Here is a 17920-nt window from a genome sequence, read left to right on the forward strand (position 1 = left end):
AAATTATCTTGTTTGTCCCCTTTCTCTAAAACAGAAGCTACATAGGGGCAGGAAGTTCTCTTCTGCCTGAGACTTACTGACATCAAGACTTTACATCCGAATAGGTCACAACCCAGCAGCCACTCACTGAATCTGTGCTTATTTCAGGAAAATGGGGATTGCGATGCCCCTTAGAACTGCCTGAACCATAGGGCATTGTCGCTTGTGACGTCAGCGCAAACACTGAGCCGGGTCATGCAAACCAGAGATTGGTCGTTCGAATTTGGGTGGGGCCCAGTGCTCTTGGCCCCGCCCCTGCCTCTGCCCTGTTGACGCATGCGCCCAGCCCTGAGTCTCGCCGCCGCGCCATTTTGCCGGGGTTTGAATGTGAGGTGGAGCGGCGGCAGGAGTAGGTAGTGGCGGCTACAGTCCGCGGCCAAGGTTTTCTTCTCGGTTCCCGTATTCCCACGAGGTAAGGCCGGGGCGTGCATGGCCTGACAGGGTGGCCTCTAGGATCCCCGTTGTGGGGGGGGTTGAGGCGCTCCCCGCATTCCGGAGCGCTGGGGAGCAAGGACCGCGCCTCTGGGCGAGAGCGGAATGTGGGCTCGTGTGTCGGATAGAGACCTCGGGCAAAGTCTGCCTTCGTCCACCGGCCTCGCCTCATTTCACGAGTCTCGGGTTTCAGGCCTAAGCACCCCCGGCCTGTGGCGGCGCGAGGGCAGCCGCGGCGCGGCCCTACGCGCCCGGGCTCCCGCCCCTTCCCCTTCAATGCTTTTCTGATTGGCTGCGCTGCCGCTACTGTGCTCGGGAAGGCCGTCTCTCATTGGTCATGGCCGCGCGTCCATTCTCGGGGCTCCCGGCCACCCGCAACGTGAGCCTAGTGCCGCGATGAGGCCTCTCTCGCTGCTGGGCGGAGGATGCGGGCCGCCGCCCGACCGCCCTTTCCCTGGACTCATGTTCTTAAGGAAGAGTGGGAGCGTAACCTCCGTGTGCTTCAGGCTTTCCAGCTGAAAAATGGGCATCGCGCTCTCACTTTGCTGAGTTGTTTGTGAGGATTAAATTCTAGTCTACGCACCTGCCTAGTAATACGAGGTTCCCCTCTTGAGGGAAACGCTATATGGGTCGGTAGTTCGGAGCATGGGGTTTGGAATTAGAACGCCTGGGTTCGTTCCAGATTAAGCCTCTCCCTAGGAGCCTCACCTAAGGCTATTCACTTCATCTGTCCGAGCCTCCATTTCCTTATCTGCAAAATGGGGTTGAAAACATAGTCTACCTGGTAAAGTGGTTGTGAGGATCTACTGAGTTAGTACCGTGGTTTAGAGTCCTACCTCAGGTGACCATTGTCTGTCTCCCCCACCCATCTTTTCTCTTAGCCACGGTAGCCATACTGACCTTGATCTATCTTTTTTCTTAAAATGTTCCAAGCTCATGCCCACCATAAGGCGTTTGGGCGTGCCTTTCGTTTGCTTGGAAATTACCAACATCAGATCTTTGCAAGGCTGGCTTCCTGTCATTCAAATTTTACTCACCTTAGTTAGGCCTTCTTTGAGCACTCTTTGTCCTCAACTCTTCATCACTTTGCCCTAGTTTTATTTACTTGATAGCATTGATCGTCATTTGTAATTTCTTAATAGTTGTTTGTCTTTCTCAACTGCTAAGATGTAAACTTTGAGAACAGGGATCTTGCCTTTGCCTGTCTTGTTTACTGCTGTGTCCAAGTGGCCCGTGCTTGCCACCCGCCAGATGCACAAATATTATTATTCCTTGGAGGCACAGGAGCAGATTTTTTCCTCTCTGATCTCACCACGGCTCATTTTCTCCTTTCTTGGGCCTCCATACTCGAATTTTTGGCCCTTTTTCCCCCTTCTTACTGAATTTATTGGGGTAACACTGGTTAACAAAATTATACAGGTTGCAGGTGCACAGTTCTACAGCACATCATCTGTACACTGTTTGGCCCCCTTTTTTGTGTCTCCAGTTTTTGCATAATTTGGTTCTTTTCATCAGTGGAAGGGATTCTCACTCCCCTTATGATTACTTTTGATTTCTGCTAGTTAGGGGCTGGGACAAAGGGAACCGTTTTCTATACAGGATTAGATGGGTTTGAGAACACTGCTCTAGTTTTGGAATTAATTTGTTCCCTTTTTTATTTAATAACTTTATTGAGCAGTGAGTTAATCTCTGGGAATACAGTGAAAAAACAAAAATGGACAAGGTTCCTTCTCTTGGGTAGCTTATATTCTAGTGGGGAGAAGAAACAACAATACAGATAAATGAATTAGGTAATTTCAGATAGCAAAAAGTGACAGGGTGATGTGAAGATGAAGAAGGCTTCTCTGAGGAGGTGACATTTGAGCTGAGGCCAGCCATGGAAAGGTGAGGGAATAGAAGTACAAGAGCTCAAGGACAAGAACAAGCTTGGAATAGTGGAATATTTGAGGAAAATCCTGCTTGCTACATAGGGCTTTGTAGGCAACGGAAAGAGTTTGGATTTCATTCTAAGAGGTATGGTTCTGTGTTTAGAAAGCAGAGGGTGGAGAGCTGTTGGGTTATGTTCTTGATGTGTGTGTGCCAGATATTTTTCATACATTGGATCTCTTTCCCTTTCTCCAGGTGTAAGGCCTCAGGAATGGTTCTCTAATGTGGAAGAAATATCTAAAGAAAAGGCACATATCTTGGATTAGCTTATGTCACAGATGTCTGAGATGGCAATGGAAAGCAAAGCTTTCATTCCAAAAGTCTTCATGTATAATTGAGGGCCTTGTGGGAAGAGGCTAGACTTAGGTACAGCCATTCAACAGGAAGAATTTAGACTTTAGATAAATCTGTCATAATTGATTTGTTGTGGCACGTTTTTTATTTCTGTGTGTGTGTGTTGGCAAGGATTTCCAAAGAAAGTTTTGCGGAGAAAGTATCACCCCTTATTTAAACACAAAATGATGAATTTTCCATTTCTAGTTTGAGTATTTTAAAATCAATAACACTTTCTACATTTATATATTTAATATTTTAAAGTGTCAAATGAGATAATTAGATCTTCATCTTGCCGACATACTGTGAATACCTGCGGAGTGTTCTCTAAAATTACCTGGTGTTATGCTTTCCCAAACCCGGGATAAGCTTACAATTTGGTTTTGTAGACGTTATCACTAAGAAGATACAAAAAGGGTTTGTTTACAAATATTCAACAATAAAATTCTGGAGTCTATGTAATATTTTAACTTTCAGAAATTGTAGCACTCATATTTATGTAACATCATCCCCTTCATACACACACTTTTTCCCCCCAACACGCTTTTTTTAAAAACTTAAAAATAGTTTTATTCTAGCACCTCAATTTTGTCATTATTCTATCAAGTGGTCTTAGAATCAGTTGTCTCCACTTCTTCCTGTTTGTCACAGTTGACCAGAATACATGTGAAAAATGTGCTTTTGATGAAAAAGTCAGTCAAGGGTATGTAGTTCTTGAAAATAGTACAGCCAATATGTAGTAGGTGCCCATCGTTGTAAAGCTCTAGGGAGATTGCGAGGAACAAAACATATTCCTAGTTATGGAGCTTACAGTCTAGTGGAAGGAGAGGCACAGTAAACAAGAAAGCAAATTAATATGCCTGATAAAATTTACTTGGAAAAATACACTAAGGGAGTGGAGAGTGGCTGGGTAGGTGCTCTTTTTAGAGAAGGCAATCCAGGAAGGCATCTCTGAAGAGAGGACATTTAAAAAGAGACCTGAAGGGAGTGGGCAGTGAGCCATGCAGCTCTCCAGTGACAGAGCTGTCAGGCAAATGGGGCAGTAAGTGCAAAGCCCTGACACAAAAATGTACATATTGCCATATGTGAACAGTAATACAAGACAGGTTTCAGATTCACTTTTTTCTTGAAAGCTCTTTTGGATGAACAGAAATGATGACAGTCAGGTTGGTCATTTGTTTATCTGACAGATGTAACTGAGTTCCTACATTCTGTTGGGGCTGCTAATATCTGATCCTCGAATAGTGTCCAGTTCAGAATGGGAATTTATGTTTTAGCGGGCTGACATTGACTCATTCATTAGTTCATGCAGCAAATTCTTACTGAATGTCTACTATGTGCCAGGCAATGTTGAAGGTCCTCAACATGTAGAGACAAAGACATATAAAGTCTCTGTCCTAATGAGTTTACAAATAACAGATAACAAGTCAAAGATAATTTCAGATGAGGATTAATGCTGTTAACTGTGTAACAGGGATAAAGTGGAGAATAGGTGTGGAAGGCCTTTTTGAAGAGTTGATGGCAGACAGGTGAATGATACTCGATATCACATTAGAAAGAAGAGCAGTATTACAAGCACAAAGAAGTATCTTGGCTGGTTCAAGGAAAAGAAAGAAAGAAGACTTTTGTGGCTGGAACGTAGTACGAGGCAAGGCAAGGAGAAGTTAGGAAATAAAGTTGACAGGTGCCAGATTGCATGGGACTGTTTGCCATGGTAAAGGAGTTTGCATTTTTAATACATATAGTTAGGAGGGATCTGAAAGATTTTGGTTGAGATATGTACAGTGCTACAGAAGCATAATGAAGTAAGTGAAATGCAGATTTATTGAGTGTCTTTAAAAACTCAGCAAAATAGATCCAGTTAACCTCTGTAATTCCCCTAATACACACACACACAGTTTCTAACATGCTGCCTTGCATAAATCTCAAAAGGTAGACTAAATTTGCATGTGGCAGAGAAAGACTAGGAGGTTTTTTTTTGTTTGGTTTTTTTTGCTCATATGTTGATGTAAATGATTTTGCTTGGCAACAGCAAACTTTCAAGATTGCAGAGTCAGCATTTCAATATAGGAAAAAAGAGTGGAAAATGAATTTATTAAATCACTGCTTTTCAAAATTTGTTCCATAATAAAGTGGCCAAGTAATGGGGGGAACTCTGGATTAAACAATATTAAACTGATACCTTACTGTTGGAGTGTTAGAGCTTCTGAAACCTTTAAAATGAATCTCCAAAAATGGAATATAATGTGTAGCATCTTCCAAACTTTTGACATAAAAACCAGGAAGGTTAGCCTCTTAATAAGTTATGTGTGGGGTTGAGTGGGATTTGATACTCATGTTTGTAAACTGGTTTGCCCTGGGTCAAAGGAAGTGAATAAGTAGGTGGTGGTATCTATTAAATCAGTCAGAATTTTGGCTTCCCTTGTGATAAAGATGTTTTCTAATTAAGGGAAAGGGCTGTAGTAAGGAGAATACAGATAGTTTTTCAAACAGATTGTTCTTAGAAGGTGTGGTTTCTGGGTGTGCAGTACTCTGCACAAGCACAGCATTAGCTTATAGCCCATTTCTAGCTTTTTAAAAAATTTGAGATGAAGGGTTGTGGCTTTTTTGTTCTCAGGAAAGTCTTATTCAAAATCTCAGAGTCACTGACTTTTTCCTTTCCCTAATTCCCATCTGGCTATTCTTTTTCACATTATCCTTTTAAACCATCACCTTCCCAAAGGTCCTTTATTACACTTTCATTAAGTTTTTACCCATTTCTAAAAAACCTTTAGTGGCTTCCTATTGTACATTAAATCATGAAACTCTTAAGCTAAGTATTAAGGAACCTACCATAACTTGATCTCAGCCGCCAAGTCCCCGAAGGAGCCATGTACTCTTCCCGTGTCTGTTACTTTACTCACACTACTTCATGTGTGAGATGGGTCCTTGTACTTTGCCCTTCCAAATCTGCATATCCTTTAAGCTCAGTTCAAGCAAGACTCACAGCCTCTGGGAAATCTTGGACCACTGAATACCCAGCGATTCTCTTAACCTCCTAGCAGTTAAATTGCTGTTGGTGTGATTCATTTGGTGCTTCTCCTCCAGGGGACAAATGTGTTTCAGAATTCAGAATTTTTACTTTGGATTATGCAACATCCCTAGTGGGGCTTTGGGTAGCACCCATTAATCAAACACATTATTTCTTTAGTGAAAGAAATTTACGTACTAAGATACAGACTAAATGTATAGCCTCAGGCAGTTCGGGCCAGGTTTAGCTGCTTGAAAGGAAAGGGATAGGTCTGTAGTTGGTTATTTCAGTTGTGTCTTGTCTTCCAACTAGTTGTAAGCTGCTTTGAGTACCTGAATTTGATTGATAACTTTCTGATAGTAAATGTAATGCATATAGTTAGGTATAGGATATTAGAAAAATCTAGACGAATATGAAGAGAAGAAAAATCCCCATATCCATCATGTAGACATTAATGCCCTTTACATTTGGGTATATGTAAATTTTAACAGAGTTTGAGTATGGTGTGCTTGATCTCTTTTCCACTTAGCTTTAATACATTTTACAGAAATTATGAACTTAATTTGTTTCTTTGTCATAGAAGCTCCAGATTTATTTGGTACATGGTTGCCCTGAAAAGGTTACATTTCCCCAGGTTCCCTAGAAGCTATGTGGGGCTGTCCCAATTTACATTCCCACCAACAGTACACAAGGGTTCCCTTTTCTCCACATCCTTGCCAACATTTGTTATTTCTTGTCTTTTTGACAGTAGCCATTCTAATAGGTTTTAGGGGATAGCTCATGTTTTTGATTTGCATTTCCCTGATGATTAGTGTTGAGTACCTTTTCATGTACCTGTTGGCCATCTATATGTCTTCTTTGGAAAAATGTCTATTCAGATCCTCTGCCCATTTTTAAATTGGATTTTTCCCCCTGAGTTGTATGAATTCTTTATATATTTTTTTGGATATTAACCCCTTATCAGATAAATGATTCACAAAAACTTTCTTCCATTTGGTCGGTTGCCTTTTCATTTTAATGGATTCCGTTGCTGAGCAGAAGTGTATAGTTTTATTTGTTTATTTTTGCTTTTGTGACCTTTGCTTTTGGTGTAGAAAGTTACTTTTTAATCTCAATCACAGTTGTTATTTTCTGAACCCCCAGATTATCTCCCCAGTTACAAATTCTCAGAAATAGTTTGTTGTCAATACTTACGATGGAATGTTGTACACAAAGGAATTTATTCTAATTTCCTTAATCTCAGAACTCTATGGGATCCTTCCTTACTGCTTAAATTTTTAATTTCTTATGGCAGGACTTTTAAAACATTTCTAGTGAGTCTTTTTAATCCTTTGCTCTGTTTCATAGCGTTTAAATTAGGTCAACTTTATGGTGACTTTTGATCAATTCTTCAACTTTGCCTTTCTGTGCCTAACTTTTTGAAATCATGATATGTTATTTCTTCTCCTTTATCTCAAAATTATCTCACCATTGTTTCAGAAAAGCCCAACTTATCTTAGCTAAGAGGCAGGTTTATAGCCCATGCACACACATAACAAAATGGTTGACTTTCAGAGAGGAGAAAACTGATAATATAAAAGGGTTTTTTATGCAAATTACTGTTCTCAACAGTGACCAATTACCCAAGCCTCATTTCTCTTTTTAGATTTAATTGCAATGGAGCTCAGCGATGCAAATTTGCAAACACTAACGGAGTATTTAAAGAAAACTCTTGATCCTGACCCCGCCATCAGACGTCCAGGTAGAGAATAAATATTGTTTGTGATTGATTTATTCTTAAAGGACAGGTGAGGGAAACCTTGGTGCAAACTGCTGTTTGTAAATACATCTTTTTAAAAAAGTTTACACTTGGATTCGCAAACATAGTTTATTTTTCATTCTCTAGTCATTAAGTGTGTGGTTGGCTGTCTACAACTGTTATAACATAGGGTGGTGTGGAGGTTTTTGGGTTCTGTTTTTTTGAGTAAAACAGCTTTTCTTTGTCCTCTTCTGGTATAAAAAGTACTAATATGTATAGAATGCTTTTTCCTTTCCCCTTTCTGAAATTCCCCACACCTGCCAGTTTTAGAGATGAGAGTTAATTGCCTAAAAAGTGATTAAATGAATAAAACCAGGCAATCAGGCACTGTCTCTTAATCTCCATGCTGGGTTTGATTTAATTAATACATTTACAGACCTAGGGTTCCTTCATCTCTTCTTCCTGAATATGACCAGTTTCTGTGAGAAACTTAATATAAACTTAGAATTGCAAACTCAGGTGCCCACAGGAATCAGGTGTGAAGGTAAATGAGGGAGCAGGCCAAGTGGGGACTGGTAATCTGTGGCTATATGCCTTGGTTAAGAGGCAAATGTTATTTGCAACCAGCTATCTTTGGAGGAATCAAACCAGTTTTGCAAGATCGGATTTCCAGCTTTACTTGAAAAATAAGGCTGTTTATATGAAGTGTCCTCATTTTTAAATGATAGCAACTAGTAACTTCAAACAATTTTGAAACACATACAAATCAAACTAATTTGGGGGGCCATCTGTGTCCTGTGAATAATGAGTTGATGATCCTTGCTTGGTGTAAGCCATATTAACCAGAAGTGGTATTAATCTGCTTCTTCAGAATTTACTAATGTGCATGCTCGTGAAGAGGATTTTGGAAGAGCCCCATGAAGACACGAATGAATGCACGTGTGTGTGTCATATTCATGTTATATATAAAAGATAGAATTGTAAACATGTTAATGCATCCATCCTATTCTAGAAAAGCCTTTGTGATTTCCAAGAGGGAAAATTTGTGATCTTCCCATTAGTGCTTAAAGAAGTAATGTGTTCTTGGATAAATGGAAATTAATGACTCTAATCTTCTTAGACTTTCCAAGAAAGTTTCAGCCAACATTGTCTATTAAAAATTATTTTTAAAAATTGTGTCTTTTAAGGTGAAGGTGCTTTTGTTTTATGAATCCAGGACAGAGTATAGAAATAAATGTATTTCTGTGAAGAGCTGTGAACATATTTCTCAGGGATAGGTAGTGGACTGACTCAACATCTTTATAAAATGATCTGAAGGTGGCACTGTGTAGCAGATCCCAGCTTACAGATACTATGCTCGTGAATTATTGAGTGGTAACAGTGATATAGATGAACTGGAAGACGTTTTGAGGCTCATTGAGTGTGTAGAAACATGTCAGTGTGAATATTCTAAGGACAAGTTGAGGGAAATGAACACAGATAGGAATAGACTTAAATTCATGAGAAAATTGCTTCCAGGATATTAATTACAATTTAGGAAAGAGACCTGGCAGTCTGTGTGGGCTTTCCCCCAAATCATGGATATAGTGTGTTCTGTACAAAATGCTGACCACTAAGGAAACAGTGAAAACCCAATAGACGTGTGTGTGTGTGTGTGTGTTTGCTACTTAAAAACATGTTTCAGTTCATTTCTCATCTTTCAAGAAAGACATGGTGGACACAAAGCAGGGAAGGTTTGAGGATGGAAGTTAAAGCTCTTGGGACTCAAGTCAGAAAGAAGAAAAGTATTAAATCATATTGTAGAAAATAATGGATGCTAACAGCAGACCTTTTCAATAGGTATTGGATCCTTGGAATGGGCGAGGCTTAAAAGAGGAAAAATTAGGAGTGCTATCTATACACTTTCACTGTGTGATCAGTAAACCTAGGAGATTTAATATTTCTACGTGTAATATCAGCGTAAATATATGTTTAAATCTTTGTATAAATTTATTGCTGGTATTAGAAATGTTTATGTCAAGAAGAAAACTGGTCTAGTATTGGCTGATAAGTACTGCTTACCCTCAGTGGCCTTGTCTTTAAAATGAGGATAATATTACCTACCTTTCTGGGTAATAGTGACAACTTAATGAAATAATATATGTGAATAAAGCACCAGACCCATATAGTTAATATATTAGCATGAATTAACTCATTTAATCTTGGTCACAGTACTACTGTAAAGGAAATATTACTACCATTACTAATTGTACTAATACTAATAGCCCTTCTGTAGCAAGACAGGGTGTGTAACTTTTGCCCTAAGGTCACTTAATCTCTGAGAAGCAGATTCTCCTTCAGATGGGGTGGTCATCTGATGAGGCCACATTATAGGTTTGTGAGAATCAGGTGAGTTAAGTGATTTGAAAACTGAGGTATTTTGTAAATTTAACATAATATATATTCCACTTAATAGATAAGGAAAGTGAGGCCCAGTAGACCCTTGATAGGTTTCCTAAGGGAAAGTGTCTTAATATTTTCCATTTTTTGATGCTTCAATCTGAAATACATAGTTCATGTATACATAAAGTAGACAGACTTGGTTATAATAACAAATCTAACATGGAAATTCTTTTATAGCTGAAAAGTTTCTTGAATCTGTAGAAGGAAATCAGAATTACCCACTGTTGCTTTTAACATTACTGGAGAAGTCCCAGGATAATGTTATCAAAGTGTGTGCCTCAGTAACATTCAAGAACTATATTAAAAGAAACTGGAGAATTGTAAGTATTTTGTGAATACATAGTTTAATACCCTGCATGTTTATAAGATTTATATATGCATAGCTCCTGAAAGATTGAGACAGATTAAAGATAAAAATTAAACTGGACCCTCCTCAACAAAATATTAGCAAGTCAAATCCAAAGAGTATAAAAGTATATACCATGACCAAGTGGGATTTATCTCAGGTATGCAAGGCTTGTTCAACATTCAAAAATTAATTAATGTCTTGACTTGGGGTGGTGAACACACAATACAATATACAGATGATGTATTATAGAATTATACACCTAAAACCTATATAATTTTATTAACCAGTGTCACCCCAATAAATTCAATAAAAAAGTTATTAATTACTGTAATCCATCACAGCATTAGACTAAAAAGAAAGAAAATCTAGCCCTGGCTGGATAGCTCACTTGGTTTTATTTATTTTAATTTTTATTTTTTAAATATATATTGATTTCAGAGAGAGGAAGGGGGGGAGAGAGAGAGAAACATCGGTGATGAGAGAGTCTTCATTGATCAGCTGCCTCCTGTGTGCCCCCAACTGGGGATCGAGCCCGCATACCAGGCATGTGCCCTGACCAGAAATCGAACCTGCAATCCCCTGGATCCTAGGCCAGTGCTCAACCACTGAACCATGCCCGGTTGGGCAGATAGCTCAGTTGGCTTTGGCATTGTCCCAGCACATGAAGATGCGGGTGTGGGGGGATTGACAAAATCTATCTCCCGTTCATGATAAAAACTCTCAGTAAAGTAGGAATAGAGGGAAACTTTATAGATAAAGACTATTTTAAAAAGCCCTACAGCTAGCATCATACTTAATGGTGAGAAACTTGAAGCTTTCCCACTAAGATCAGGTACAAAGTAAATGTGTCTCTTCTCACCACCTTTTTTCAACATTGTATTGGAAGTCTTTGCTAATGCAGTAATAAAAGGAAATAAAGAGGATCAGAGGAAGACATAAAACTGTCTTTGTTCACAGTTGAGCATGATCGGCCATGTAGAAAACTTGAAAGAACTGACAAAAGTTATATAGGACACTTTTCCAAAGTTACTGTTGTTTCATTTGAATTCATATGGATTACTTCAGCTTTATAACCCAGGTTGCTGGAGGGCTGTGAAACTTGGTTTTAACCTCCATTATGGTTGAAATTTAACTCTAGCTCATTGTCTGCTGCAAAGACATGTGGGAAGACAGTCTAAATGAATAATTGAAGCAATCTCTATTGTGTACTACGAAAAATTATATAAAACTGAAAACGGCATTATATCTGAAAATTTGTAGAATGCAAAATAGTTTTAGGTTTTTGATAAGGGATTGTGCCTTATGTCTTGTGAGATATGGAAATATATACTAATTTTAAGGTGAATGTTATTGTCCTACAAGTTTAATGACTAGTATAAGTTTATTATAAATTAAGAAACAGGTATTTTCCACACCTTAGCTTAGGACAGTGGTTCTCAATTGTAGGTGATTTTGCCCACCAGGCGATATTTGGTGAAATGTTGGTTATCACAGCTTGGGGCAGGGGGAGTGGGTATTATTGTCATCAAGTGGGTAGGGTTGTTCTTAACCATCCTACAGTATACAAGAAAGAGCCCTACAATAAAGATTTATCTCACCCAAAATGTTAATGAATCCAAGGCTGAGGAAACCCTGGCTTAGGATAAAGAAAAAAAATGAGAATTGTATTATGGTGATAGCAGTAATGATATTTAGAGAGTATTACAGTTGACAAAATGGTCAGTTTTTCTAAAAAGTCAACTTTAAATCTTAAGTATTTATTTAGAATCTTTTTTTCTTCATTCCATAAAAGAATTTAAAAATTGTAAATACTGTTTTAAGCTTGTATCTTCAATAAGCACATGTGAAAAAATGACCTGGTGATTCTTAAAATGTTTAAAAATTCCTACCTCTACCTCTATCTTGATTTGTAAAACTACTGAGGCTTCAGACCTCTAGACCTCTTTGGGTGATGTAGTCCTGGATGCATTCAAACTCATAATGGTCAAGAGGTTTTCATTAAAAAAGACTTTTGACTTAAGAGTCAAAATTGAAGCTTTTGAAGATGAATATGGGCTAAATAGCATATGTAAATATTTTAACCACTTGTTCTGATTAGTTTATAAAACTGAGAGTCTTAATTGGCATCAGGGAACCAGAAGCTCATTAATATGTATGTAAAATGTTTGCATTTGGGATGGAATGTACATTTTTCTGTTCAAAGGGTTCGTGCTTTCATGGGATTATTAAAGGAATCTGTGACCCATTTGTGTAGAGGGAAAGCCCTACCTTTCTCTATGTTTTTCTTAGAAAACCAGGAAATAAGAAATGGTTCCATTTTATCCACAAACTCATCTGGTCGTGGATGTGGATTTTATGTTACTTGCTCATGGATGCTTTGCTTTCAGGTTGAAGATGAACCAAACAAAATTTGTGAAGCTGACCGAGTAGCCATTAAAGCCAACATAGTTCACTTGATGCTTAGCAGCCCGGAGCAAATTCAGAAGCAGGTAATGTAAGGCCCTGCTTTTTAGGTAGGCTTGTTTGTAGAACTTTCATCTAATCTTTTTCCTCTTCCCCTCAGTTAAGTGATGCCATTAGCATTATTGGTAGAGAAGATTTCCCTCAGAAATGGCCTGACTTGTTGACAGAAATGGTGAATCGCTTCCAGAGTGGCGATTTTCACGTTATTAATGGAGTCCTTCGTACAGCACATTCTTTATTTAAAAGGTATTGATATATAAACTCATACTTTTTGAATGTTTTTGCTTATGTAAACAGTTACATTTCTCTGTTGTCATTCCTTTTTATATAATAATAGAATAAGAGCATAAGCCTCTCAATTGGTTAGTTTGGTTTTTGTTAAGTAGGATGTTTATTTCATAATGCCCTATCACCTGTGAAAAACTGAGTCTCCTTAAACTGTGCTTGATTCCTTTAAAAAGAAAGCCAAGAATTACCTTTGAATTTCAGAAAACTGCCTAGCCATAGTTTTTTCTAATCTGTCCTTTAAGAACTAAATCAGTAAACAAAAACTTGTAAATTACCTATTTTACCTTAATTTTCTAGATACCGCCATGAATTTAAGTCAAACGAGTTATGGACTGAAATTAAACTTGTTCTGGATGCCTTTGCTTTGCCTTTGACTAATCTATTTAAGGTATGGATAATATCTTAGTGATGTTTTTTAATTAATATTTAAAATTGCTTAAATATTTAAATAAATTTTGTTTAAGAGAATGCTTTGAAAGCTTATTTTGTAGGTAATATTTAGAGCAGCATTTCTTTTGAAAAATTTCAAACCTACACAGAACTAGAGTGGATAGGGTATAATGAACTCCCATGTATCTATTACAAAAGGTAACGGTTACTTACATTTTGGCTTTTAAAAAATTTATTCTTTCCCCCTCATTTTGTAGGAATATTTAAAAGCAAATCCCAGGCATCAGTTATTCCACTCAAGTATTTGAGTATGTGTCTCTAAAGGAATAGATCTACATTTTTATTTGCCTGTTTATGTAGTTTAATTAGTATCTTGTACATCATCTTGTAGTGAACAGGCTAGTTTCTTAAACATGTTCTGCATCTTTGAGAGAATCCTGTAAGATTGAAAGATGTATTGTTAACCTTCTTGTCCAGATAAAGAAAGAGGGTTCAGTATCCCACAGGCCTCAAACCTTTTGCTGACTCAAAAGAAGGTGCTCATTTCCTAGTTTCAAAAGGGGAAATTGTGTGATATTCACAACTTTCTAAACTGTTGAGTATACACAAGGTTTTTCATGGTTAGGATGTCTTACTGATGGTGCATTTTTCTTTTAAAAAACAACATTAAACAAAATGTGAACAATTTTTTGCACCTACTGGCAAAGATTTTTATTTCTTTTTAACAATGTTAAAAGTCTTAGCCACAGTGCAGTGAAACCAACATTGTGATATCCTATTCATTCGATTAAAAATGGCACTAGCTTATTAGAGTGACATTTCATTAGGAACACCTTAGTAATTCACTTTTTTTCTAACTGCAGGATATAGGAAGTAACATTTGTTGAGTGTCTTGTACACAAAGCACTAGGACCTTTTATGTAGTTTTTCCTCGTTTAATTTGCATAATCTTTCTTTGAGGCAGGCATTCTCATATTACAGTTGAGGAGATTGGGTGTCAGTAAAATAACTTAATCTGCTCAAAGTACTGCTTATTGTGAGTAACAGTTTGGGTTATATTTAGGTCTATCTGGCTTTCAAAATCTGTGCTTGTAGCCTATTCCTCCGCTTTGGTAATATACTTCTAGAATCTCAATTTATGAGAATTAGAGGTGCGCACAAAGTTTTCTAGATAAGCCTATTTATTACAGTTAGAATAATAAACAATTGGAAACAACCTAAATGCCAAGTGGCAGGGGAATTATTTAATGAGAGCTTATAAAGACAATTTTGTGTAATATATTTATATACGCACAGAAAAGAGTGGAAGGATCTATCTAGTCTAAAACACCTTAACATTAGACTTTTTAGTAGTGCCGTGACAGGCAACTTCAAAGTATGTTTTAAAATCTCTACTAATTAAAAGGCAAGTTTTGGAGAAGAGATACAGGTAGTCTCAGCCTAGTGCAAGGCTATTTCAAGACTTTCGATACACTAAAACTATGTTTCTAAATTTCTTTCTAAGGCTACCATTGAACTCTGTAGTACCCATGCAAATGATGCCTCTGCCCTGAGGATTCTTTTTTCTTCCCTGATCCTGATCTCAAAACTGTTCTACAGTTTAAACTTTCAGGTAAGTTTTATTTCTCGCTTTTGATTCTTATTGTTTTCAAGTATACAGTTTTTCGTTTGATAAAGACCTCTTTGCCAGCATTGATTTTTCTGAAAGAAATTTTTTTTCTGACTCCACCCATTCTTTGTCTATAGATAATGTTCTACTTTATAGTAGTTCCTAGAGATGCTAGTGGGTGTTTCATGGGGAAAAGTAGCATTCTCTTGTAGGACCAGTAAGTTAGAGAAACTCCCACCCACATCCTTCTTCACTTATGGAGAATCATCCTCTACTGTTTTGTTGAAGACACGGAGATCACATTCTCAGGCCTTCCTGTTGTTCATTTAAGTGTATCTTAGTCATGTTTTGTTAAGAGGTCTGTTGCTAGCTTATTGGAAACATATCTGGGAGACACAAGGCTGAAGAACCAGGCTTTAGAAGGTTTTAGAAGCAGTGTTATTTAAGAGGAAACACAGCCACAGTTTTATAGCAGAAAATACCCGATCACCCTGTTGCTACTGAGATAGTGGCCTCCATTCATTCTGTTATTGACCCATTATTTTAAGATTCATGGTTCCAACCCTGCCAGTGTGGCTCAGTGGTTGAGTGTTGACCCATAAACCAGGAGGTCACAGTTCGATTCCTGGTCAGGGCATGCGTCCGGGTTTCAGTCTTGATCCCCACTGTGGGGCGTGCAGGAGGCAGCTGATCAATGATTCTCTCTCATTATCAATGTTTTTATCTATCTCTCCCTCTCTCTTCCTCTCTCTAAAATCAATAAAAACATTAAAAAAAAAAATTCAGGGCTCCAGGAACCAAAAGGGGATCTTAAGGATCTGGCCTTTTCATTGCTCTTAGCCAGAGCCAAGTACCTGCACTTAATCCTTGTAGCATGACTCACAGTGGTAGGAAGAGCATTCCACAAAAGGATTAGGTAGAGTAGAGGATGAATAGCCCAAAATGCCATCCCCACATCAGTGGTCAGCTGGATAGCAGTTTGAGAAACTCTTAAGAGCATTTGCTTATACCTTCTTTTGAATCCTGCTTCTTAGAAGTCGGGTAGAATGAGGCTCTTAATAACTTGTTAGGCATAGTCAGGGACACCAAAAGGCATAATCTTACCCTTGGGGAGCTTATCAACCTCATTAAGGTGGCAATAGTGTTGTGCAAGAAAGCATTAACTGTGTAAGACAGTAAGTGTGAATTGGTGGTCATTTTACACTCAATGCAGTAGTTCAGAAAGGGAAAAGAATATATTGGTAAGCCCTGAGTTTTATAAGGAAAGGCTTCATTCATAACAGCCTTAGCTGTACCTTGAAGGATTAAGTAGATTTAAATTGAGGCAGGAAATTGAGATGGCATCATTTGTGGTTGAAAGTGTATAAACAGAGTTCTAGCTGGTTTGCTCGGTGGTTAGAACATTGGCCTGCGGACTGAAGGGTCCTGGGTTTGATTCTGGCCAAGGGCACGTATCTCAGTTGCAGGCTCCATCCCTGGCTTTAGGGTCTGAGCGGGTGCGGGAGGCAACCAACTGATGTGTCATTAATGTTTCCCTCCCTCCCTCTCTTTCTTTCCCTTTCACACTCTGATAAGCAATGGAAAAAATATCCTTGGGTGAGGATAAAAAAAATAGTGTATAAACAGAGACAGAAGTCAGAATGGTTTATTTAGCTGCCGGACCTAGTTGGAACAGAGAATTCTTGTCAAAATAGATAATGGTTCGGGCTAAGAAGTGTGGGCTTTAGTGTGTAGGCATGTGAAAAATGTTTGACGTGTGTACAGGGGGAGCTTAAATACATAGCATACTTTTTTTTAAAAATATGTTCATTGATTGATTGATTTTTATTTTTTTTTTAGAGAGGAAGGGAGAGGGGGAGAGAGAGAAACGTCGGTGATAGAGAAACATTGATTGGCTGCCTCCTGCATGCCCCCTCCAGGGGATAAAGCACGCAACTGGGACATATGCCCAGTTTGGGAATGGAACCAGCGACCTCTTGGTACATGGGACAAGGCTCAATCCACTGAGCCACACCAGCTGGGCAATAGCATACTTATTTTAATTAAAAGTCTCAAGTCTGCATTTATTCTTTAGGATCTCCCTGAGTTTTTTGAAGATAATATGGAAACTTGGATGAACAATTTTCATACTCTCTTGACATTAGATAATAAACTTCTACAAACTGATGTAAGTATGTTTAAAATGTTTCCCAAGTAGCCCTTTGCTAAAATTAAGGATTATTTGAAATATAATCATATATATCAATCATAATCTTATTTTGCTTAATTATTTGAATACTCTCTGCAAACCTTGGGGGATAGCTAGACTTCAGAAAATGAAGTAAAGTTATTTAAGAATATTTGGCATTCTAGTTCCTTAAAAATTATTTACTTTTGCATTGGTAATAACTAGAATTCCAAGAATGCAAATAATATTTGATTATGTGGGATGTTTGTTATTTGGTTGGTTGTAGTATACAGAATCAATTACTTTTGTTGTGTGCCTGACTTAGGTCATAGTGTATAGATTAGGCTATTTTGTTACATTGAAAGTAACGCTTTAAAGTATTCGCAGTTTGAACATTTATGAAATAGAAAATTATTTGTCATTGAAGATATTAAGGAAACTTAAAATTTAGACCTGTAATCTCTTTTTAAAAAGTCATCCACAACATAGGAAAAAGGGGACATGATGAAAGTTTGTAATGTATAAGTTTCTGATCTGGGTTTTGTAATATATACTTTTTAGCGTATAGCACTTACTCTGTTACTCATATTAATGTATTTGTGAATGTACCCCTTTCTCAGGAAACAAAGTAAAATATTAAAACTATTTCAACACCATATAAAAGAAAAACTGGAATTGGTGATTCAAGTCAGTTTTTGGGAGTGGGTGCAGAGGGAAAGTCATTATTATGAGTG

At 38.0% G+C, this 17920-nt stretch overlaps 1 protein-coding gene across 1 annotated transcript in view; it reads left to right on the forward strand.

The window, feature by feature from the left end:
* The first annotated feature begins 349 nt into the window (after positions 1-349).
* The window catches only part of CSE1L (chromosome segregation 1 like), a 35192-nt gene continuing 17621 nt past the window's right edge, over positions 350-17920 (forward strand). The window contains exons 1-8 of the mRNA XM_016221696.2: positions 350-451; positions 7386-7481; positions 10098-10240; positions 12657-12758; positions 12833-12978; positions 13318-13408; positions 14915-15022; positions 17094-17186. Coding sequence (XP_016077182.1) covers positions 7397-7481; positions 10098-10240; positions 12657-12758; positions 12833-12978; positions 13318-13408; positions 14915-15022; positions 17094-17186 — 768 coding nt within the window. The 5' untranslated portion in view covers positions 350-451; positions 7386-7396. The remainder of the gene's footprint in view (positions 452-7385; positions 7482-10097; positions 10241-12656; positions 12759-12832; positions 12979-13317; positions 13409-14914; positions 15023-17093; positions 17187-17920) is intronic.

The sequence above is a fragment of the Miniopterus natalensis genome, chromosome 7 (assembly GCF_054644295.1).
Source record: "Miniopterus natalensis isolate mMinNat1 chromosome 7, mMinNat1.hap1, whole genome shotgun sequence".
NCBI classification, from domain to species: domain Eukaryota; kingdom Metazoa; phylum Chordata; class Mammalia; order Chiroptera; family Miniopteridae; genus Miniopterus; species Miniopterus natalensis.